General features: G+C 41.8%; 1 protein-coding gene across 1 annotated transcript; it reads left to right on the top strand.

Annotated features, from left to right (window-relative positions):
• The first annotated feature begins 1029 nt into the window (after positions 1-1029).
• On the top strand, positions 1030-18895 carry HHLA1 (HERV-H LTR-associating 1). The gene is made up of 17 exons (XM_033071738.1): positions 1030-1237; positions 1489-1551; positions 5695-5803; positions 6638-6697; positions 7744-7824; positions 9234-9317; positions 9419-9502; positions 10810-10893; positions 11489-11545; positions 11655-11741; positions 12512-12604; positions 13661-13858; positions 14371-14442; positions 14629-14703; positions 17587-17743; positions 18360-18442; positions 18669-18895. Exons 2-17 carry the CDS (start codon positions 1546-1548, stop codon positions 18710-18712), a joined length of 1374 nt encoding a protein of 457 aa, XP_032927629.1. The 5' UTR covers positions 1030-1237; positions 1489-1545; the 3' UTR covers positions 18713-18895.
• The last annotated feature ends 6108 nt before the right edge of the window (positions 18896-25003 follow it).

Genomic DNA, 25003 nt, shown 5'->3' with positions numbered 1-25003 from the left:
CCTTCTTGATGTGATATTGAGCAACTGGTAATTAAGTCAGTAAAAGTAAGTCTTGTCAAAGAAAAGGTGTTTCCATATTCCTCCAGCTGCAGCATTCAGTCTCCAGCCTCAAACATTTTCCATTTTTCACAGTAGTAAATTCCATATAGAATTAAATAATACTAGATGAAGTGACACCTCACCACATAATGTGTTTTTTTTTTTTTTTTGTGAGAGGCAGAGTGAACTAAAACAAGGAAAAATTGTGCATGCAGGTGCACAGATGTGTGGGCATCTTATTGGCCAGCTACAGCTCTGTTAAATGTGGCTGCAGTTGCCTTGCAGCGCCTGAAGCTCTTGGTGAAGGCAGGATTGTCAGACAGAGACACAGCTCAGCCACACATATAAAATGGTCAATAAAGCACTTTTTGTTTCATAAACCAACTGTGAATCCGCTTAGATTTTCTTTATTAATTGCTACAACATTTTGAGTGATTTTACAAGTGGAAATATTTGGTGGATTGTGATAAAATCCCTGAATGGATGAGCATTGGCTTTTAACTGTGCTGCATCTAAACTCATTGATGTCACAGGAATTATTTCCAGCCCGCTGGAGTAAATGGGAGCAGAATTTTGCTGACTGTTTCCAACAGTGATCTTCCCTTGGATGCTACTAAACATCACTCAGAATCACTGAAATTGCCTTATGTCACTGCTCTGACCAGACCTCTCTTCCTTCCTCACCACTTAACCATGACTCCAGGAATTTTTTCCTGTTTTAACTGACATTTTATTCCTTTTGAGGTTCCACACTGAAGATACACTTCAGGTGACATCTCTGCCCTCTTGACAATGTCCCTTGTACTGAAGGATGGCAAAGCTTTACCAGAGGGGCTCATTCCTGCCTGCTCCTCACCATCAGAGGTGGCATTGGTCTAACTGCAGTAAGCAGAGCTGCTCCTTTAAAAGGGAAAAAAAATCCTCCACAATTCATTTCTACTGCCAAAAGGAGCTTCCAATCCCCACCTGACCTGCCACAGAGCCTTTCCATGCAGGATTCAACAGGCACTTTGTGTGCTTACGATTGTGTTACCTCCAGTCAGTCCTTCAGGGATTAGGATAACAATTTTCACAGGGTTTTAAGGAAAGATTATCAAGCCTGTCTACTCAAAGTATTTCACAAAGTGTTTATTAAGACCTGGCAATAACTTCCCGTTTTATATAGGCTCTGAAGAGAATTTTTGTCATGAGAAATCAGGTAAGTTGATATTAACTATTTCAGATCTTGGCGGTTTTGCTTGTACTTGGAGGAAACCATTTCAGCTGTGCTATTAGTGCTCAGTGGAAATGCAGCAAATCAAATTATTTTTTATTAAATTTATATTTATTGCATTTCATTGCATTCTCATACAAATAAATCCTAACTTAAAAAGTAATTGTATCAATGTAATGAAGCGTGAGATTGTAACACGGGCATATTTTCAAAATTAACTTGAAATATTTCTTTAGACTTGGTGGAGGATGGTGTGCTTAAAATGAGACATGACCTTTAGATGTTGCAACTGAATGAAGGTAAGGAAATTCTTGCTCAAGGACTTTCCTCTTTTATTTCTTTGTTCTCTTGATTTCTGTTCCGCTCTGTTAAGCGTGAAGACATGAGGAAACCGTTTGATACTGGAGTGCACTACGTTTGTACAGGAAAAAGGAAAACAATTCAAACCTCATGGTTACCTGCCACATTAAAAGGAGTTCTACTGAAGCATAGCTAATAAACACATTGCTTTAAGATTGCTGTTAACCCAGAGTAACAGAGAGGGATTTAATAAGAGGTCTTCGTGCGTGTATGAAAGTAATTTGAACCAGATTAAAATCTCCAATGCAGCAATTCAGGGAACTCTAGATCAACAGTTCTAAAAAAAATAGATTCTACTAATCTCATTCAACTTCAAATAAACAGAGGAGGATTGTTATATCTAGCAGAATTTGTAACCAAAGGCTTGACCCTCAGCCTTTATCAGATAAATGTTTGGAAGGAAAACTTTCTCTGAGTCAGATTATGGGATTTGTCTGCCTGCTCAAGGCTGTGGGGCACTGTGCCTTCAGTGCCTGTGAATCTCAGCACAGCCTGGAAAGGAAATGGTGATTTTGATCTGGAGGACAATGAGGGTTTCATATTTGCACTCTGGACATGTATTTCAGTCATCGCAGTGGGGTCACTTCAAGAGAGATACAGCTGCAAAGTAATAAAGTCTTGTCCCTGATAAATAAAAACTGGATATTAAATAACCAGAATAACGCAAATGTGACGTGTATTGCAAGAGTTAATATTACTAATATCCACACCGCTGAGAGATAAGATAATTCAGGGAACAGTTCTAGGAATAGTTGTCACACATGGTTTTGAAATTGAGTTAGCAGAAATTTCAAAGAGTTAATGCTGGAAAAAGGTTTTGGGAAGCAGCTAAATGCTAATGCTTCAAATTTAAATCAAAGTCTCTACCAAATCAGGAGCAAGGGTAATCCATTTTGGAATGATATCCCTAGTATTAAGATTTATCTGCAATTTTTTTAAGCATTTTGTGCTGATCAGAGAACACACTGGTGCTAAATCTGGCACTCAGGCAAAAAAGCATTCTCATGAATGGAGGATTTTCCATCATTTCATACCACAGTACTCAATATTTCTTTGCTAGAAACAGAACAGGATTGGCCTTACTGTGATTCATCCTCCCATATTATGTTTGCCTGTTGTCCTTATCATTAGATGTTTTGCTTGGTAGAGTCTGTAGTGTGATATGGGCAGGTTAATGTCCTCTCTCAATTCCTGCTGGAAATCAGGCTGGAAATCTGTGTGTGGAGAAAAGTGTGTGTGCTGGTTAGCACAGAGGAGCAGCTCAGTGGGGAGGACAGCAGAGAGCTGACAATTTGGGTGAGCAGGAAAGCTTCACCCAGTGTGTGGGAAATGCTTCCAAGCACAATTTATCTTGCTCTACTTTGTACTTTTACAGCTTTTCACTCTCTCCTAAAATAGATGATCCCTTCATGTGTCAATCCTCTTGCCTCTTCTCTGTCTTTTGGTCTCTCTAAACCCTGCTCTTACTTGCTACACCAAGTCCTCTGTCAAATAATTTTCCCCTGTCCTGCTGCCATGGACAACTCTGGCCAGCTTAAATAAATCAGTACTAAGTTAGATCTCTGATAGGAAATTATCTGCTATCTACCCTTTTACTTAGGAACCTTAGTAAAACAGTTGTGCTTTCACATCAGCCTATGAAATGCTCTGATAAGGATTTCAGTGTTAGTGTGAGTCACTGGTGACCCAGGAGAGCCCCTATTGCTCACAGCAGGTCCTGGCAATCAAGTTTCCTCACAGTGGATGAACACTGGCCACTGATCTGTAGGGACACATTGAAATGGGGCAGGGCATGCCCTCCTCTCCCAGCTCCTAGGTCTGGGTCTTTCAATCACCATGCAGCCAAAATCCTTGTGAAGGGCAGAGGTGGGGGTCTTTCACCAGCCAGGCTGCAGAAACCCTCCAGCTGACCAGCCTTGCACCCCAGGGACAGCTCAGTGGCAGCACTTCTGCTGTCTGTGTGTCCTGCTGATGTCCCTTGGGTTGGTGTGCACAGGGACAGTGCTGGAGTCTGTAAGTCAAGAGTCTCTCTGAATTCTTCAATCCATCCAAAGGTTTTAATTCAATCCCTGCTCTCTGATTTCTCTCTGAAGAATTCAGAGAGACTCTTGATTTATAGACTTCAACAGGACAGCAGTGGCTGTGTAGCCTGGTCACTCCTGAGTGCATGGAACAGGTCATGGGGAATGTGCCCATGAACCCTGAACCATCACCACAAAGCACAACTCATCCTAATGCAGATTCTGCAGAGCTGACACTTCTCATAATACAATCAAATTTCATAAAGGTCTATTAAAAAAAGCAGCAAATCACCCCACTTCTCACCTCAAAGACACAACCCAATAGTTCTCCTTTAATAGGAGACTTGATTATCTAGATGCCACCACAGACCCCTGCTCCAAATCACATGTAGTTACAAACATCCCTTTACATGATCACCCAACTCTCCACCTTCTAAAGCCTGCTCTCCCCAGCAGCCACCTCCCTGCACCTCTGCAAAGCACCAGTTCCTCATACTCAGCTCCACTGAGGAGCATCCCTCACTAACTCCTTTCTATTTTATTGAACCAAACCAAAGATGACAAAAAAATGATCAGAATCCAGAAATGTGGATTGGTTTTCTACCTATCTCCATGCAGGCTACACCTCCACTGCTTCCATCACATCAGGCTTGAGCTATCACACTGGTCTCTCCTAATTACAGGGTCCACAGACCCATTAAAAAAAAAAAAAAAGCTGTTGCAAGTCTCAGGAAGCTTCATAACACCAGAGTGGAAGAGGGGATAGCCTTGCCAAGGAGTCATTTTCATGACAGCCACATTTTCATGGTCTGCAGTCTAGCAGTTTGCCAGATCCCAAACATTGTTGCAAGAAAAGCCAGATTTAGGATTTCTGGTGCTAGACTTGTCCATGGGATACTGGACTCTGTCCATGGATAATTACTCCATAGAAAGGTGATGGAGTATGAAGTCTGGGAATGAGATTTGGCCAACGCTTTCTGCCTCAGTTCTTTTTTTCTGCACATGCTGTGCAGACACTGTGGATGAGTCCAGGCTTGGGACTGGATAAAAAGGATTGGGCAGATGGACTGAATAGGTGAGATGAACTGCTTGAAAGCTCCCAGAGCTTTGCTTGAATTAGCAGAGCTGGCACTTACACACTTTTCACTCATCATACCAGCAAACACAGACATTTCCAATGCAGAAATATTTAGTGTTGTTTCACCATCCCAAGGAAGAGTCTCTTTAGAGCCACTAAATACAGATATGCCATTTCTTGAATGTATTAATTCTCTAGTAACTTCAATATGAAAAATATTTTAAATATGACAATAATAGTTTTCTACTCAAACAATATTATCTCTGAGATAATGATTTGCTGCATACTTGCAAGATTAGCTGCTCCAGGAGGATATTAAAATTTTTGGACTTTGCTGATTTTCATATCATCTCTCATTTTCTGACAACTACAGAGTTATTTGACACGTTCTGATAATGCAAAAATGGGAAACATGAAAATATTTTTTTTCTTTTTCCTCCCTAACCATGCTTAATTAAATCTTTGAAACCTGGAAAGGAGTTCATAGTCTGAAAGGCAGAACACTGTTAATCCTTACCAAGCAGGTAGGCAAGGCAGCACAGGACACAACCTGGTGTCAGTAACTTCAGAAATACAAGATCAGGAATGATGAGAAAAGCAACATTTCTATGGAAAAGAACCTCAGTTGACATTACTGGTTTGAAATCGAACATAAGCAAATTTTATCTTGTTTTAACAGAAAGGCTTTAGGCCCTTGATGTGTCAGGTGCCTTTTAGGCACAGCTCATCCTGCCAGAGAAAAGGGCTGTGGTGACAACCTTACCAAGTCCCTAGAAAAGCCAGGTAGGTAGGACTCAAAAATCGAGAGGCACAGAGAAAATACTGATTTGGAATCTCTGTTCCTTTGTCATTTCCAACACAAATCTTTCTCTGCATCATGGAAATCTGGTATTTCTCCTGTGGTCAAATCATTCTGGGACAAGGACAAAATTGCTCAATGCTAAAAATTTTAACAGCACCAAAGGAGCATTTCTCTCTCCTAGACCAGCCAAACCTGCTGGAAGTCAGCATCCATAATGCAGGGCTTCTCCTGGCATGTGGCAGCAAAGATGAGCCTGGCATTTCTATGTCTCTTTCTGGTTTTCAGCACAGGTAAGGACAATGGTCTGGGGAATAACCCAGGTGCCCCTTTCCCCTGCTCCCATAGCCCCATTCCCACATCCCACATCAGGTTCTTTCCCTGTGCAGGCAAGGCTGCAGCTCCAGGGCTGCTGACATTCAGCAGAGCAGAGCAGGTGACGCCTATTCCTGGATCCCATGTCAGGAATCTGGAATCAGAAAGGTTTATAAGGAAAGAGAAGGGTTAGAAGAGCTCCTACCACCTAGATTGTCAATCCAAATTTAGCTCTGACTAATTGGGTTGTTAATATTAACACAGCAGCACAATTTATAAGCCCTGTCTACTGGGTATCTCTCCTTTATAAACATATATAAAGGGGAACTTGGATGGGCTGAGAAGCTGAAGCTTCATAGGAACATGGCAGATTGGCATTTTCTGGCACTGACTCCTTTGGAGAGCCTTTTGGATTACTCTTAGCAGGCACTCAGCTCTCCTCTGGTGGGATAGGAAAACTAAATCTCAAACAGATATCTTCAACTTGTCCTGCAATCTCTCATTTACTGCTGTGCACCTCAGCTGGTCACTGAGCAAATCCCAGAAACCCAGTCCAAGCTCCTGAGCCCAGTTTCAGCCCATTCCTCCTACACACAGCTCTTGAGCACAGTCCTCAATTGCATGACTGCTCTGAATCACAAACATGCACAAGAATTGTTTGGATTTGGCCTCATTCTTTACCTGGCAGCAAATTCTGTGTGCAAGCCTAGTGAAGATCTTTACAAACATTTACTATTGTATTTTTATTTTGATTATTGAGGGGCAAACTCATCAGGGAAAACTGTTTCTCAGTCTCTTTCTTCACTTTTCAGTTTCGTGCATAAGAAAAGAAAATAAGAAAGAGAAGCAAGTGGCAGTGCTGGCTACTGCAGGTAAGAGGCAGCACACCAGGAGCCCAGAGTGGAGTCAGTGGGAGTGGGAGGCGCTGTGCTGGGCAGGGGGTGGCAGCAGATGGGCCCTGCTCCTGCAGAGTCTGGGAACCCCAGCCCACACCTGCTGTAAGGCCACCCCACCCAATCCAGTCCCTGACCAGGTTAACAGCTCTCCTTCACAAAATCTACTCTTTTTCCTTTCTCTCCTTCCCAGCTCTTGATTCCCTTTTGTTTTTCCTTTTCTCTCTTCTATGTGTGGACAAGCACTGCTTTCAGCCCTGGGGTGCAGCTTGGCTTCAAACTGGTTATAAATAATACTGATGTCATTGGAAAATTGCATTTCTCTCCAAATCCAATTTTGTTCTCATCTCAGCTTTTTGTGCTTCTTTTTCCATCCTGCTCTGTTCTTCCTCTCTGTCATGCTCACACACACCTTCCTCCCTCACACAGACACTGTGCTGCTCTGCTTCAGCATGACTTTGTGGGAGGGCAGCAAAAAATATCTTTGAAATTTTTTACTTGGGAAAAAAAAAAAAAATCAACCTCAACAGAAATAAAACATGTTAAGATGAAAAGTGTGATTTGGCTACAGCAAAATTATTCTCCTATAGTAAGCAGTACAGCCATCAATGTAGCTGAAAAACAAAAATTTGTATTTTCACATAGGTTTGGGGAAGGGGGAACATTTCCTAGGAACTTTCTCTGCCTTTTGTGATGTGCATGGTGAGATCTGCTGCTCTGTTGGCAGCAAACACCCATCACCCAGCAGGAGAGGGCACCAGCACACCAGGGCTGGCTGGGTCCTGCGGCTGCTCAAGGGCACAGCTGGCAGACCTGAATTTTGGCCCTCCATTCTTCAGTTGCTGTATCTTGCTATTTTCTAGACCCATCTCTGTGGTCCTGGAATTTTATTTTCCCATCAGTGTTGGTGCACACCAGAACATAATCTGCTCATTTTGGTTTTCCCTCCTGGCAGAGTTCTAGCACATCTAAGCAGTAGATGCACAGCTGTTCCCTTGTGCCCTCATGCACCCCTTTTCTTTCAGAGCTGCCTGCAAAGTCCCTGGACCTCGCTGCTATTAACCTGACAGAGCTGGTGAATGGGATGCTGAGCACTGCACTCAGAGGTAAAGGGACAGGGCTGGGCAGGTCACAGCTGCCAGCCCAGCACTGCAGGAGAAAAGAGATAAAAGGCAACAAGTGTTAGCAGGAGAAGCTGTAAACATGTGCTGTTGGCCTCCAGAATTGCTTCTAGGAGCATGTTACCTTCATGCATTTATAATGCAGATGGCAGTCTGCCCCAGAGAACTTGGAAATTAGTGTGGGTTTATATATAGGCACAATATACAGTAAATTCACGAATACAAGCCGCACTGAGTATAAGCCGCATCTCTGGGTGTTGGCAAATATTTCGGTTTTTGTCCATAGATAAGCCGCACACGAATATAAGCCGCTCTGTCGTTTGCAGCGAGGACCCGCGTGCAATTAGTAACAGAACCGCGGGAGGGCGGGGTTTACTGGCTGAGCTAAGGCTGTGCAGGCTCGGCCCGCTAGGGGCCGCTGACGGGGCCAGGTGGCCCAGCCCGGTGCTGCCGCTCGGGGCCGGCCGCCGCTGCCCCTGGGCTCGGTCACCCCGGGTCGGCGCTGCCCCGCGGTGGCAGGCAGGGACGGAGCTTCCCCCGCTCCTACGGCAGCGGCGGCGGGCGGGGACGGAGCTTTCCCGCGCCCGTGGCGCCGGCGGCGGGCGCGGACAAAGCACCCTGCCTCCTCCCCGAGCCGCGGCAATGGCGGCGCGCACTTCCCGCCCCCCCCCGGGCCGCGGCAATGGCGGCGCGGGGCTCCCGCCGGCTCCCCGAGACGCGGCAATGGCGGGGCGCACTTCCCCCCCCCTCCCCGGGCCGCGGCAATGGCTGCGCAGGGCTCCCGTTGGCTCCCGGAGCCGCGGCAATGGCGGCGCCCCCCCCCCCCCGTCGGCTCCCGGGGCCGCGGCAATGGCGGCGCCCCCCCCCCCCTCCTCCCCTGGGCTGCGGCAGAGGAGGGAAGAAGAGAGCTCTCCCGCCTCTCTCCCCGCCCCCCATGCTGCCTGCAGGGAGCCAGGGCAACACGGTAACACTGTAACAATTGCGAAATGCCGGCTTTTACTGGCCGGTGCTTGACTCGGCACTCTGGCTGGCACGTCTGGGGTTGTAAATGTCAGAAAATTATTAATATATTAGCCGCACCCGACTATTAGCCGCACTTCCGGGTTTCCACCAAAATTTTTGTCAAATTGCTGCGGCTTGTATTCGTGAAATTACTGTAATTGCTTGTGGGACACCTTTCGAAAGCACTTTCTAATCCAGTGTACATTTCAATTAAAAGAAAAACAAAATGAAAAGGAATGAGCAATGCAAATGATCTTTCTTTCAGTGGAAAAGAGAAGGGACTGAGTGTGAGGCACCTCGGGAATCCTCCCGGCACTAAATGAGCAGAGACAAAACACCCTGTTCTCACAGTTTGTTCCAAGCACTAATGGCATGGACCTGTGTTTCTGCAGGTACCAAGAAACTCTTCTCTTTGCTGAGTGTCACCTCTTACAGCTCGTTTGCCTTCCACAAAGTGTCAGTCACCATTTATAACCGTGAGTGTTGGAGCTTTGCTTGGCTCAGGAGCAGTTTCTCTCCCACAGCCTGTGCAACAAGACACTGATATTTTTTTTTTTTTCTCTGTCTCTCCCTCCAGTCTCCAACACAAAAAATATTGACCCTGGCAAGTTCCCTATGCACTACTGCTACTGTTTGAATAATGTGACAAATGACTTGACAGGTGGGTAACAAAAAAGGCTTGCAATTGCATGTGCTTAAGCTGAATAATTTCCTTTGGAGCTGAAGGCTGTAGTGTAAATTCTGCAGACTTCATCCTTATGATTGTCACCACCACACTGAGGTCAACAGCCATCACTCAGGACAAGTGGCTGCTCTGACTCCAGACCTCAGTCTCAGCTGGCTGCCCCCAGCCAGTCTGGGATGGAGCCATCAGTCAACTCACTGGTGTGGTTTGACTGGCAAAAGGCTCCCTTTCCTCCTTGGAATACAAATTGCAGCACAGGAGAGACAGCCAGCAATATGTGATACATCACCCTGGCCACTTTTTCTCTTCTGAGATAACTCACAGGGGATGAACAAGGGTTTCTCTGCACCAACAGATTCCAGCAACTTCAATGAGCCCAAGAGAAAAGCGAGGACTAACATCTTCATAGAACTGTTGAATGGACTACAAAATACTGTCAGGAAAACCCTTCCCCTGAAATCCTCATTCACACCCTGAATTAAACACTGCAGGATGCATGAGTGTTTGGATTCTGTGGCTGGTTAATGTAGGGCATCAAGAGCAGATCAGCAGCTGCAGACCAGACTCCAAACCCCCTGTGCCACACGTGGTGTCCCTGCAGGAGCCACAGGGGCTTTCATGGCTTTCTCTGCACCCACACATCTCACAAACCTTTATGGATATTTACCCAGTTTGCCTTGGAGACTCACAGAGAAACTTTAATCTTTCTGCTGCAATTCCAGAATATCTTGGGGATTAGAGCATTCTCCAAAGCAGCAAAAATTCAGGGCTCGGGTCCTTCACTCCCTAAGTGAGAGCAGTGACCTGTTACTGCTAGAAAGCACCACCACAGCACCACCAGCCATTTCTTGGGCTGACATCTGAATCACCAGTATGTCTGAAACAGACCCCAGAGCAGAAAATCCAATGTCTGTTGGAAGGTCCTGCACAGCAGTCAGGCAGTGAGAGCAGGCAAAGCCTGCAGGCTTTAGATCTTCTACATTTAAGCAGACTAAGTAAAGCATTACTTTAAAATGTTCCCTTGAACAGATAAATTCCATTTAAGTTTATTTTTAGACACACTGATGTTGTTTTGGACATATCTTTGAAATATACTTCTGAAAGGATTCTCGTGGTTTCTTCAGTCCACTGCAAAAAAATATTTTAACCTTTAAAATATTCTAAACTTTGTCATTTATGAGCATATAGCTAAAATATCATCACATATAAAAGTGAATTTTTGACTTGGCATACATGATAGGATATGTGTTTTCAATAATAAACTTTCTTTATTTATTGTCTAGATTTTACAGCTCTACTTGTTGATATCATTGGAAACTCCACCAGTTATCTCACAGAAATTTTCAAATCCACTTCTATTCTCTCAGGTTTGCATTTCCTTTCAACATTTATCATTGTCTTATCTGTCTCATTTACTCCTGGCCTGAAAACAACCATAAAAATGTGGATAAAATCCTACTGCTCTTACTCAACAGCATTTTTCTTGCAACAAATGGAACAACTCACACATATAATATGTATGTGTGTAACATAGAGCTGTACATCTTTCTATGGGAAGTTATGTTGCTTGAATGTTTTCTAATTAATTACTAAAAACTGGTGGGTTTGAGAACTATTAATACATACTGATATTTTGAGAAATTCTGATTGACAGAGAATAACTATGGGCTATTTCATCTGAAGGTTTTTTTTCCATATAAAAATACTCATAATTTAGAATGTTAATTAGATATAAACTTTTTGCCTGAAGATACTAACATTTGGATTTCATGGTGGTTTGAGGTTTTTGTCAAAAATTAGATCAGAAGGAACATATTTGGTCAGCCATAGCCACATGCCATTTTTTGTTTGTGCTTTCAACTGTTTAATAATTAATAATAAACAGTTCAACTGTTTAATAATAATCCCATGTAAGGAAAACTGGTAACCATGATCTCTTTTATGGGTTTTTTTGCCTTTCAGTGCGACAGAGCAATGACTCTGATTGTATCTACATCTGTGTGATGGCAGGGCAGACAGGTAAAAGTTAAAATCATTCCACCCAAAAAATACTGCCCTAGTTTTCCTCAGTGATGATTTATACTGGAAACAAGTATTTTTTGATATTTGTAAGCATTTCTGTTTGCAGGGAAAAATCTGTCTGATTTTTTGGAAATACTAGAAAAGTCTCCTGTTATTAATTACACATTTTCCAGTAACACATCATCTGACCTGGGTGAGTACATGCTGGGGAATAAAAGGAAACAGGAACCAGAGTGAAAATCACGATATGATTTTCATATCAAATGCAAGATAGCTCTTGGAATAAATACTCCATCTTCATTACTACTACCATAAATATTATTTTATTTTTATTATTACTTATATATTTGCATAGTATGATGTATTGATTACAGTTAGAATACTTTAAATTGTTGAAAATTTAATACAATAATTATCTCATAAATGTAAGTAACTTCTACAAACTTTTAGATTATCAAGGTCTTCTGTTGGAGGAACAAACAGAGCCTGCTGGGATGAGAGCTTTTACAGAATTCAGCACTAGGCTGGGGAGGGTGTCTGGTGCTCTTAAATCTTTCTGTGTGCCTTCCATAGCTCTCAGCACAAATAACCTCCTGCCTTTACATGAGTTACCTTCAGAGTGGAGGTGAACACATTCAGTCATTGTCCTGCTGGTTCCTCCACCCAAAACTGCTTTGCCAGTGTGAGCTGCACTTCAGGAGCTCAGCTTTCCATCACTATCTCCCATTTTCAATGATAGATTACTGCAGGCAGACTGAAACCAGTGCCAAGTCGTGTGTGCTGAAAGCTGTGGGATGTTTCTTTCTTTTAAAAACAAACAAGAAAAAAGATGACACTTGGCTAAAACACCCTTTAATTAGAAACAGCTGTGTCTGTGGTAGCAGAATCTGATTTCTTTCCTTTTTCTCACACAATATGCAGTGGATAATGAGTGCTCTAACCTTGTCTTCTCATACCTCAAAGATCTAGATTCAGTTTTCTCCAGTTTTGTGAAATTGCAAGAAGACACAAACAAGACACTGGATTCATCAGCAGAATACGTGTGGACATTTAAATGTGAGCAAATATTGTCAGACCTCAATTTGTTCCTCTTGATTAAAGTCTTGACAAGTGATCATGTCTGCTTGCTGCACAGTTAACTGTGATGTTAACTCCAAATAAAGGGTAGCATAAAATTTCTCTGAATCAGCAGATGATGTCAGTAATAAAAAATATAGAAAAACTCATGTGAAAAGCCATTTTACCAGAAAAGATAAGTTTTCTAAAGAGACAGAGAAAAAACTGGTTGTTGGTTGCTAACCAAAAAATAAGATTATTTAAACTTTCCTCTTATTTTCTATGGTCATTGTTTTCCCTGTATTATTCTCTATCTATTTGTTTATATGACATTCAGTTGTACTTGAGCATTTAATAAATTTTAGTACATTTAACTTTGCTATGGGGCTACAAGATAGAAAAGTGCTGCTCTGCCCCATTTTGGAAGCCAAAATCAAGGCTTTGCACCTGCTCACTTGTAGTAGAAATCAATAGAAATTCCAACCTTGACTTCATACCTCCTTGTCATTGCATCTGCATCTGTCTTCTACAAAATGCCTGCATTTCCCATAGCCAGTCTGCTGTCTTTTATAAATTTTTTTTTAATTTCCTTAACCACATGCCAGCCTTGTTATCCTTGTAGCCACGACTGTCAGTTCTCAAACTGCAGCATCTGCCCTCCAGTACCTTCCTGCTCACCTTCAGACAGACAAGACCCTTCTCTCTTTTTAGTACAGTGAAGCAGTTCAGGAAATTAAGCACAAATTATGTGAAGAAAAACCCAAAACCCTGCAGCAAGATTTCAGTTTGTTTGGGTTTTTTTTATTTATGAAAACACACGCATTAAAATATTCTCAGTTAAAATTTCAAACATTATTGGAGCTCCCCGTGTTTCCATATTTTAAACTAAATGGGGAAGTGACTGCTCAAGTGCCAGAGAAGCACTCAAGGGGTAGATGGGATTTTCTGGGTGTATTTTAGTTATTATTCTCCCCAGTGTGTTGCAGTTTCTGCTGCTGTGGGGCACCAGCACCCCCAGTGTGCTGGTGCCCTCTCTCTGCCCTCTTGCTTCTCCAGCTACCAGGATCCCTCTTGCACAGAAAGGGGGGGAAATCCCCACCACGAAGTTCCCAGCGTGGCCAAAGACAGCTGGAGCCAAAGCATCGTGGTTTCCATCACCCCAGGTGGATGCTCCCAGGCCCCAAGGCACAGCCAGAGCACCCCTGAGCCCCGGGGGGAGCTTGGCCCCATCTCCAGCCCTGCAGCCCAGCCCCAGTGAGTATGGCCAGGAGCCTGAACCTGCCCTGCCCACTGCTCTGGGGTTTGGACAAGTGTCCCTGGGGTGGAGCTTGAAGGGTCCTTCAGAGAGACCCACTCTGGGTTACCAGTGAGTTGATTATTGCAGAAATGTCAAAACCAGCTACAGCTTCCATCCTGTAGTTTCATATCTTTAGGGGGAAAACTTGGTCTTGCTTCCCACAAACACTTCTGCCACTTGGATCTCCCCTCACATTTTGCTCACATTTGGTGAGCAGACCTGTGCAAAGGCAGTATAGAGATGCTTCTTTTGTTGTCCCCTAAACATGCCTTCTTGAAATCCTGCCCTTCCCTAGTCCACAGGCTTTTCAAGTTCTAGTCAAGTACAGATTTTGTTCTTCCTGTTTCATCCTGGCATTTTTATGTCACTCAGTCCTGGGTGAGGGACTCTGGCTGTTGAGCTGTCCCATACACAGCAATTCTTCTCAGATGAATAATGAAAACCAGGAAGTGTCTCTCTGTTCCCACAGCTGACATGCCCATGTTTTGGATGCAGACAGTGTCCCCACAAGGAGCCAGCAAACTGATGCACACAGAGCCAGGTAAGACTGATCTGGGAGAGCAACAAAGTGTGTCAGTTGGCACATTTATGAACTATAAAGTTATACATAGAAATAAATGACGTATTTATGCAACACTGTCTACGTAAGTGTTCATTAACACTTCAGTCAAGCTACTTTTTCATTTTGAGGTGTCAAAGCAAGTTCTTTTCTTTTCCCTCCCATCAGATTTGCCATCCACAGTACTGTCTATGCCACCTTCCTACCGACCTGGTGTGACACTGAAACTTTACTCAGCTGCCAGTAAGTAAATGCACCTCATGCAGCAGAAACAGCAATAAGTTTGAAAGCAATGCAAGATAGAAACATTCCCATGCAGAAAGAACATACATGGTTAATTTGCCTGTGATAGTTTATGTATGTAAGCCACCCAGAATGTCCAAGGGACTGCTTCCCATCTGTGAACTGTACACAACTGCAAATTCAAAACATAGATGATATTGTGGTGATAGAATTAATGTAGGTACTCTGTGAAGCGATTTTAGCATTGATTGGTTATCAGAGAATTCATTCTTAGAAGTCATTCCAAAAGAAAATATAATGCTTTCTATCTCATCATAAATAAAATGCTGAAACCAGCTCATGCCATATGAAAGCCCCAGAACTGTTCTGAATTTACAATACTGCAAACTACTCCCTCAGCTAAAAAGGATAATCAACAACTAGATTTTCATGAAAGCTCCATTCTCATCCACTTGTGTTTCTGTGTGTGACTGTCTAAGAGAAGCATAGATGCTGGGTAATGCAGAGATAACATACCAGCCTAAGCTGCAGGAGCCTTAATGACCTTTAGGCTTGATATTTTAGATAAAACCAGAGGAGTGTAAGGAACTAAAATGCTGGGCAAATAACTTTGGTTTTCACAGTCATCTTTTTAGCTCTTATAATGCTATTTAATTCTGAAATCAGATTTAGTTTTCTCTCATTTTACTTCTGTTTAAGGAGTTCCAAATACCAGAGCCCTCCTCTGGTGTGCAACACCATAGGCCCTGGAGAACCTAGGATGTTTGGAAAAGGCTGGGAAACATGGATTTCAGTGAGATGGGCAAACTGGAGTCACCAAATGCCTCTGTGAGAAACCATGGCGGCAGAGGCTGCCTCCTTGATTCTAACAATCTTGCATTTGGGGAAATAAATCCAACTGTGGCATCCCAAAGTAAGAAAGGGCACCCACATTGTTCTGAGGGATGACTCATTACTCCAATAATTTATTTCTTAAATCACAGAAGTGGGTGCCAACTAATAAAACATGTAAATGTGCACAATGGAGTGTGCAGGGAGGGATATTTGGAGTCTGAATCATTCACAGGATCCATTGCCCTTCACTAGCAGCAGAATTTAATCTCAGTGTCACAGGGATGTGATATTTTGAATTAATAAAAGAACTGTCTGTTTACTGGTCACTTCACTGTCCCTGACAGTAATGTGGCAATTTGAAACACATGGGAGGAAATCTCTGCACAGGTTCTTGCCTTTTCTGGTCTCTTGACTAATAGAAAAGAAAGTTCTGAAATAAATTCCTACTTTTAATTATCTTTATGAACTTATGTACTGAACACAAAAAATACATTTCACAGTAGAAATTTATTATGGAAGAAGTATAAAGCATTACTGTGAATGGGTAAAAATTTAAATTTCAATTATATGATGTGAATATACTATGCAATCAAAAAAAATTAAATAGTAAAGTAATTGAAAAAGAATTTCATCATTAAACAAATATAGTTTTATGCAAATACAGTGGTAATTTAAAGTGATTGTCAAAAATGAAAACCAAATCAATTTCCTTAGCTTTCAGCATTTTTGTTTGACTTCTCTTTCCCATATAGATGACTCCAAATTGAAATTGCCATAGTTCAATTTGCAGCTAGATAAAACTGAATTTCTACTGGCAAAACACATAGCCTGAGTAAAACATTTAACACCTGGTTGGCAGGATAGGAGGACCCACTTCTGTGGAGGCTGAAATTTGCAGGAGGGTGGCCTTCAGCAAGTTTTAATTATTCATCAACTTTATTATTTCCCATCAACTTTAACATTACTTTTCAGGGACAACTTATATTAAAACCTCATTGCCCCATGCTCTGATGTTTGGTTATTAACGTGAAGTGTGTTTATTTAAGCAAGGAATCATTAATTTTTTAATTTACTCCAAGTAGGAAAACATCAAGGTGTGTCAGATGCTATTGAGTGGACAAAGCCTAATGACATTTATGTGAAATTGCTGGGGTGAAGAGAAATGGGTGTCCCTCTTGCCCATCTCTGGCTAATTACACCTGATATTTGTGTGGTGCCTTTGACACACAGCAGGTTTTCCGAGCAGCCTGTGAGTTTGGGAGCTGCCAGTGTCTGTGCCTTACTCCTCACATACTCCTGCTATCTTGGTCAAGTGCTGCCAGGAGAGAAATAGTTTCATAGCAATCTCTTTCAGGTTGGCAGAGCCTTGATTTTCCTCCTGCCCAAGAATGCCATTTTATATTAAATTTCTTGTCAGCACCAGATGACTCAAGCTTATTTCAACAGAACTTCATTAGTCCAAATTTAACCTTCATAACCTCTGCTATCACATAACATAGCATTGCCCAGAGCTATAAAGTGTGTGAGACATGTGAACCTGGAAATGCAATTACACTGTCTAAAGGGATTATACTCAGCAGGTAGGGCAGTTTATCCACACAGGGCCAAAGCCTGCTGCTAGTTACACAAATGGAACAAATAGTTGACAATCACACCACAGCTGCCCTCTTTTTCTTTCTTTCTTTTTCTTTCTTTCTTTCCTTCCTTCTTTCTTTCTTTCTTTCTTTCTTTCTTTCTTTCTTTCTTTCTTTCTTTCTTTCTTTCTTTCTTTCTTTCTTTCTTTCTTTCCTTGTTTCTTTCTTTGCCTTCCTTCCTTCCTTCCTTCCTTCCTTCCTTCCTTCCTTCCTTCCTTCCTTCCTTCCTTCCTTCCTTCCTTCCTTCCTTCCTTCCTTCCTTCCTTCCTTCCTCAGAGCCCCAGGATGACATTTGCAGGGATATTCCTTGGAGTAGGGAAGACATTGCTTTGGAGATCATAGCCCAGATGTGGTAGAGCAAGAAGTGGAGAGTGCCAAGTGTCTGTGCTAGCTGAGAGCTGTGTTTTTTCCCCAGGGTGCCCACAGGCGCTGCTCAGAGAGCCCCGAGTCACCTCCCCTCCTGTCACTCTCATAGTGCAGAAGATCAACCCCTGCGTGATGGAGCTCTGTAGGTTCTTTCAGCTCTGCCTCTGTGTTGGTCACAGAAGATATTCCAGAAAGGAAGCCATGAGGTAAAACCTGGCACTAGCTTTTCTTTCTCTGTCTGCTTAAAATACTCCTTCAGGCTTTTTTTCCCCCAAATTTTCAATCACCAGTGATTATTTTGGAGGGTCTGTGGCCACCAGCTGAGACCCAAATGTGTCCCAGTGCACCTGATTGGTGTTCAGCATTCCAGCTAAGTGAAAAAAGCCCAGCTGCATTTTTCCAAACACCAAATGGCAACACTGAGGTTGGAATCCAGCTTTTTATTTCCATATTTAGTAGTAGCAACATGCTATCCTGTGCTTATTGCAGAATAATTGATAGGTTTGAGTTGGAAAGGATCTAAAGACCATTTGGTTCCAGCCCCTTGCCATGGACAAGGACACCTTCCACTGGCCAGGCTGCTCCAAGCCCCACCCAACTTGACCTCAAACACTTCCAGGGATGAGGCATCCACAACTTCTCTGGGCATCCTGTGCCACTGTCTCACCACCCTCACAGTACAGAATTTCTGCCTAATATTGAATCTAAACCTTGCCCTATTCCTCCTCATCACTGCATGCCCTTGTGCAAAGTCCCTCTCCTTACAAAGATAACAAGGCTCTTATCTCTAACTGCATCTCCTATCTGTAACTGCATCTTCAGGTACTGTGTTGAATACTACTCCTGGTTTGTGAAAAATGCAAGTTATGTCTGTGAAACAGTCAAAAGAGTTGCCTACTCCCACAGTAAGTGCATTTTCACTTTATATCTCTATATCTCTACACACTTTATTGTGAAGATATGACAAAGGTTTTTGTAAATCCACAAAATATTTGCTGTCTTTCATCAGATAGCTATTTTATCTGATAATGATTTTTAAAGGATTAAAAAAATTATTATTTTACCTTCATGCATGTTTTAATATTTCCTTGTAAAACCTATTCTAACTAATATTTTCTTGTGTTCTTCCAGCATTAAAGCAAAAATGCCTTAAAAACATCTGTACATCAGTTTAGAGCACTGAGAAATTTTACTGCAAGTTGGAAGAATGGTGGCAGTTTTAGTTTTCTTTTTGATTTCTCAGTGTAAAAGTCAGAAAGCAACATGTTATTTGCAAATGTTTGAAATCAGACAAGATATTAACCAGATGTTAACCTACAAATGTCTCCTCCTGCAAGGTGTTGTAAAAATGATGTGTAAAAAAAAGAGAAATTTTATACAAGTGATGTAACTGCAATAAAAACATTGAAAGGCTTTAAAAAAATCTTATTTTATAATGGATATTTACATGGTTGGCTAGTGAATGCAAATAACTTCCATTTATTTTATTGACATTTGAGACAGTAATCAAAACTAACAAATACAAAGTAATTTAAAAGCAACCTGAAATACTGAAGACAAGAAGGACTCTCTGGTGTTAATCACATGCAGATTGTCTTCTAAATCAAAAACTTCCATTACTTTAGCAATGCCTGTTGTACAGTTCAACCCAGGAAGTGACAGGACCTCTTGTACTTTGAGACATATTTGTGTGAGCTCCCCAGGATTCATAGAAACATGGAATTATAGAATGGTTTGGGTTGGAAGGAACCTTATAGATTATCTACTTCCAACCCCACTAGATCAGGTTGCTCAGGGTCCCTTCCAACCCAGCTTTCATGTCCTTTATATGCAAGTCTGGTGAACTAAAAACCAGCTCTAAAAAAATGAAATCAATTGTATGATCCCATATTTTTCTAAGCTGCAGCAACATTATGCTACTGTCTACCCAGAGTATGCCATCAAGCCATTAATATTGTTTTACAATAAGAAGTTTATTTGCACTACAGCTGCTGCACATTGATGTTTCACTGAAGAAAGATGTGTTCAAAGGCAAAGCCAAGGAGAAAAGTGGCAATATAAGCAATGCTGGCCCCAAGGAGAAGTGGGAAGCAGTAGTTCTCTTCCAAAATGCATTTCACTGTTGTGCTCAATAGTATGAGAGAACTTCTGTCATGTCAAAGAGCAGGATAGATTGGAGTAGTAACAATTGAATAAATAGGAATGTTGACACAGTGAGTATATGCTGGGAATAAAACATGCTGCTATCCGGAAGGACCTCAACATGCTGAAGAAATGGGCCAGGGCCAACAGGAACATCATGAAGTTCATGAAGAAGTGCCATGACATGGCCATGGTACTGCCATGCTGTGGGAGATCTCCCCCTGTTGCAGCAGCTCTCAGTCTGTGCCCTTTGCCTCTTGTCACGTCCCTGGGCACCCCTGGACAGAGATTGGCTCTGTCCCCTTTGCACCCTCCCCTCAGGTGTTTACTGGATTGATGAGAACCCCCCAAGGCTCCTCTAGTGAAGAGTCCCAGCTCCCTTGTCCCCTCCTCCTGAGAGATGTTCTAGTCCCTTCACCATCTCTGTGCCCCTCCTCTGAACTGTCTCAGGTTTTTCCAAGTCTGTCCTATACTGAGGAGCCCAGAACTGGACCAGCCCTGCAGGTGTGGCCTCACCAGTGCAGAGCAGAGGGGCAGGACCCCTCCCTCAACCTGCAGGTAGCCCTTTGCCCAGTGCAGCTGAGGACACCCTGAGCCTTCTCTGCTGCAAGGACACACCTCTTACTCCTGTTCACCCCGTGTCCAGCAGGACCCCGGGTCCTTTCCTACTGAGCTGCTTCCCAGCTGGGTGCCCCCAGCACATGTTGGTGTGTGAGGCTTCACCTCTCCATGTGCAGACTTGGCACTTGTTGAACTTCATGGAGCTCCCATTGAGGTCCTTCTGGACGGCAGAGCGACCCTTGGAAATGCCAGTCCCTCATCCCAGTTCAGGCTCACCTGCCAGCCTGCTGAATGTCCGCTCTGCCCCATCATCCAGATCATCCATGGACACCAGCACTGACTGCTGGGATGTGCCACCAGTCACTGGCTTCCTAACAGAGTTTGTGCCACTGGCCATGCCCCACCAGTCCATTTTCAGCCCACCTCCCCAGGCACATCCAGCTCAGGTATCAACAGCTTCTCCATGAGGATCTTACAGGTGACTGTCAAAGCCTTCCCAAACACCTTGTAGGTCACGGAGTCAAAGGGCCTTTTGCTCATGTCAGTATTTCTGCAATTCCCAATTGTCAGACTGATCACTTCTCCATGCTACAACCCAGCAGACAGTTTGTCTCTGCTGAGGGACTCTTTGAAGGGTAGCTGTGCCTGGCCCTGGCAGACAGCACATCTTCCTGATGAAAAGCAGCCTTCCCAAAGCTCACTGAATCAACCTTCTCCTGGATTTCACTCAGCCTTGGATCACAGCCACCGTGGATAGATTAAAGAAGACTTCCAGCCCAGAGGAATGCCAGTGTTTAAAGCTGTGTAAACTCTCACTCATCACCAAACACTACCTCTTGCTAAGCTATTAAAGCCATATTCACATGGCCGAGATTTTGTGAGTGATTAATAACAATGGGATGACTGTTATTTAATTACAGCCAAGAGTATTAGGGAAAGTTATTATATGGTGAAGGCACCTGCAGAACAGACTTCTCAGTATAGATCCTTTACATGGCTGGAGCCATATTACCAGATACACTGTGGGCATAATGACTGTAAGGAATCTCATGGAAGAATTAATTAATAAATGTTGAAGTGGGTTTGATAAAGGAAGTGATCACATGGGTGAGGTCTATATCCAAGTGGGTATAAATAACTTAGTACTGGCTCTGTTATATTCATTTGTCTTCCATCCAGCTGCTTTGGGATAATATCCCCCAAGGTAAGTCTTTCTGGATGTTCTCTATAATAAGGGAAGCAGGAAGAAAACAATGTAGAATAAGCTATTTGTGACTTGGGAGTAATAGACAAAAATATAGGCAAGAGATTTCAGAAAATAGACTATAAATACTTAAGATGCTAGATTTATAATCTCACTTCCTGATTAAATATTGCAAGATTTTCTAATAGAAATTAATTCCATATTTGAATTCAGAAAAGCAGATAATAATCAGTAGGTACATATTTGAAAACTAATCTGTATATATCTTCATTTATTTGGCTGCAAAAAGCTCTATGCCTGACTTACTTGGAAAATTGTTCTAAATTTAAAGTAATTTGTGACTGCAGTTAAAAACTAATCTATCACCTTCCATTTAATGAGTACTAGTGCAACACATTTAGAAGAATTTTTTTACGTACATTTCTTGAAGATCTCCAAATAACATATTTCTCATTAGAAAAAATTATTATATATTAGTTCAGTCTCAACACAGATTAGAATAAATGTTTGACTAAAAATTGTTGTAATATGAAACAAATATAATGGAATGCAGATAAACTGGATTCCATAGATGCAATATCAGAATAACTCTTCATTTATATGTATCACAATATTTTCATTTAAACATAAGAATTATTTGAACATTCTGTGAGATGAAGGAAGATGTGAAAAATATTTGCAAAACAAAAGAAACTGCAAGTCCACCATTTTATTGCTATGTGGCAGTTTCATAGAGTCTGTTGACTCAAAGCAATATCAAATAAATATTGTTAGACTTTTAGAGAACATTGGTAAAATAAGGATAAATAAGACTCATCATTCCTGTAATAAGTGCATTTACTTAAGTGTAAAAACTGAATTTTATCAAGCAGAAATATATTCAGGCTACAAAAGAATTATTTCCCAAGATGGTGTCTTCCCACTCCCAGACTGAAGAGATAACATTCTGTCTAATATTTTACTTAACTCACCAGGCACACCAGTCTGCTGTGTGACTTTTTTCTTGTCTTTGGATTAAACAAACAATGATTGTAATTCTGCTGGTGTCTATGTCCATGGTGGTGTACAGTGGTAAGTGGCAAAGTATTTTTATGATTATTGGACATTATGTCAAAATACTATTTTAGGTATGAGCATTTGGAAACAATCCTTAGAAACACACCTCCTCTCTCCTCAAGTGTTGATGTTCAACACACAAATGCACTTGAAGATGTTCCTTTATGAAGTACTTATAAAATATTTTTCTCAGGACTTGTAGGTTAAAAATACAACAAAAAATACAACTTGATTTTGCTAGCATTTTGTCCTTATTTAAGTCATAAAGACTTCAAATTCATACATTTCATATAAAGAGATTCTAGTTATTAAATTCATTTGTATTGTCTTAATTGTCCAAACCATTCAGTGCACCCTGAAATATAACCCATGTCCAGCTAGAGCTCCTCTTTTGAATTTTAGAATGTATAGGGTTTTTTCTTCATATAACTCTTTAGATTTTATTGTCATGAATGAACTTCCCAGAGTCAGGGATGGGCAAACATCTCAAATTTCTGCAGTCTCTGCACTGTGTAGGAATGTCAGTAAGAGTTATGATGTGCAAGTGAAGAGGACTCTTAGAAAATCTATCAGCATTTCTGGTCAATCCATGGGGATATTTCAAAAGGGAAGAGAAAACTCAGCATAGAAAAATTCTGCACTGACTTTCATCAAGTTCACCAGTTGTTTCTCTTCTGAGGGGTTGCTTGCATGGCAGTTCAAAAAAGAACAGGTCTAACACAAAACATATCGGCTAAAATGATGAAGCTGAACCTTAAGACCCCTACTATGTAGAGAAATAAGAGAGACTATTCACATTTTCCCCTGCAGTGACAGCAAAACCAAAATAACTGCACTATTTATTTATTTTAGATTTTTAAAAAAATCTTGATAGTGCATTCAAAAATATCTGGACATTTGTATATTTTTCTGACAAATCATTTGAAGAAAAATTTCCCAAAACCTTAAAAGGCCATGCAACAGTGTTGATTCTTTCCCCCAGCTAAATAAAATCAGAACATGAAGATTTAAAGTGTTAGCACGTTTAGGTTTGGGGAGGATTATTGATTAATCTTTCTGTGGGATTTATTCTGCTGACCTCTGCTTTGAGACTGAAGCAAATATCTGTGCAGGAAATAACATCTTTGAGAGAAATTAATGTGATTTACCTTGAATAAATCAGTTTGTGTTCACTGCTCCTTGACTTTTTCTGGCATAGTCGAGGTTTTTGCTTCCCAAGGATTATAATGAGCACATCCATGCCCTGTATTAGGACATCTCAGTGAGCCAAGGCTGCAAAAAACAACTGGAGGTGCAATGATGTTGTTTGATGGACTTTTTTTTAGGCAACATTTCAGGAAATTGTTGTCAGGTAGGAAAATCACTGATGCAGTCCAGAAACAATTTTATATATAACTGAACATCAAAAGAAACTCCATGGATAAGATGCACAATGGGAAAGTCCAAGAGCTGATGTACCATACGAGCCTCCTCAGAATGTATTGAAATTTTAAACAGGTTTTAGAGAGAGGTGAGACAAGTTGGTATCCCCAGGGTCTTCTGGAGAATTGATTTTTGTTGTGAAAACTTTCACTGCCTCTATAGGGAATGACATAGGAGCAGTAGTTCCATACACATGATACCAAAAGAGGAAAAGAGATTACTCTAGAAAGAATTTTCTCCTTGTTCCTCCCATCCCCAATTTCAACAAAAGTAAGCAATCTTGTTAGCAAACATTGGTTCATTGATCTTGACTTGGAGACAATTAGAAAAGTTTTTCTCTGTAATGAGAGGATTAGAAGAGCCAATGATTTACCAAACTGCTGAGCAGACATTCCTCTCCAGGGGGACTTCAAACATTTATGTGTTAATTGGGTGTACACAGTTCAGTTTGCTCAGAAGAACTAATTGCAAGTGAAGGATAGTGGAGCAATCACAGCCTCCAGCACCCCTGGAACATGGTTTTGTCAATTTTCCCCTCTGATGCATTTAAACTCTATGGGATTTTCATGTTTTCCAAACATTTTGCTGAAAGGAACAAATGATAAATGGCTGTTCATCAACACTTAGTTTGGTGTTCTGTAGTGTCAAACCTGGCTCCAGCTGCACTTCACAGAACCTGGCCCAGGTGATGTTTGTCATTGAAGAGGAAATACAGGCTTTAAAAAATAAGGGTTAGTTTTTCTTTAGCAAGCATGTGTACGAATACAGCATTAATGCTGTTTTTTGCAAGGCATGCCATTATTTCACCTGTAGCTGAATCCCTCATGGCTATGAAGCTTTCAGCAGACTTGTTCCACTTCTGTGAAAATACCAGCCTTTATTGGGAGACTTTTTCTGGTTTGTGGAAAGCAATTTTCTCCCCTTAGTCCTGCTGTAGAGAAGGACACTTTTGATGGATTACTGTTTATCTAAAAGCTTCTTGTTGTGACCAAGAATTTCAGGAAAAGAATAACACAAGAGGGAGCACCTCTTCCTGACTCACTCAATCCTCAATCCTGTATCCATATTTTGCAACTGACCT

The sequence above is a fragment of the Catharus ustulatus genome, chromosome 1 (assembly GCF_009819885.2).
Source record: "Catharus ustulatus isolate bCatUst1 chromosome 1, bCatUst1.pri.v2, whole genome shotgun sequence".
NCBI lineage: Eukaryota > Metazoa > Chordata > Aves > Passeriformes > Turdidae > Catharus > Catharus ustulatus.
Note: the sequence above shows the minus strand (reverse complement) of the source record. Positions and strands in the feature narration are given on the sequence as shown.

Bases quoted from the DNA above. Each gene is read 5' to 3' on its own strand.
- HHLA1 (XM_033071738.1), top strand. The intron at 9,318-9,418 runs GTGAGTGTTGGA...CTCTCCCTCCAG, and splicing joins GTCAGTCACCATTTATAACC to TCTCCAACACAAAAAATATT. The intron at 14,443-14,628 runs GTAAGACTGATC...CCCTCCCATCAG, and splicing joins ACTGATGCACACAGAGCCAG to ATTTGCCATCCACAGTACTG.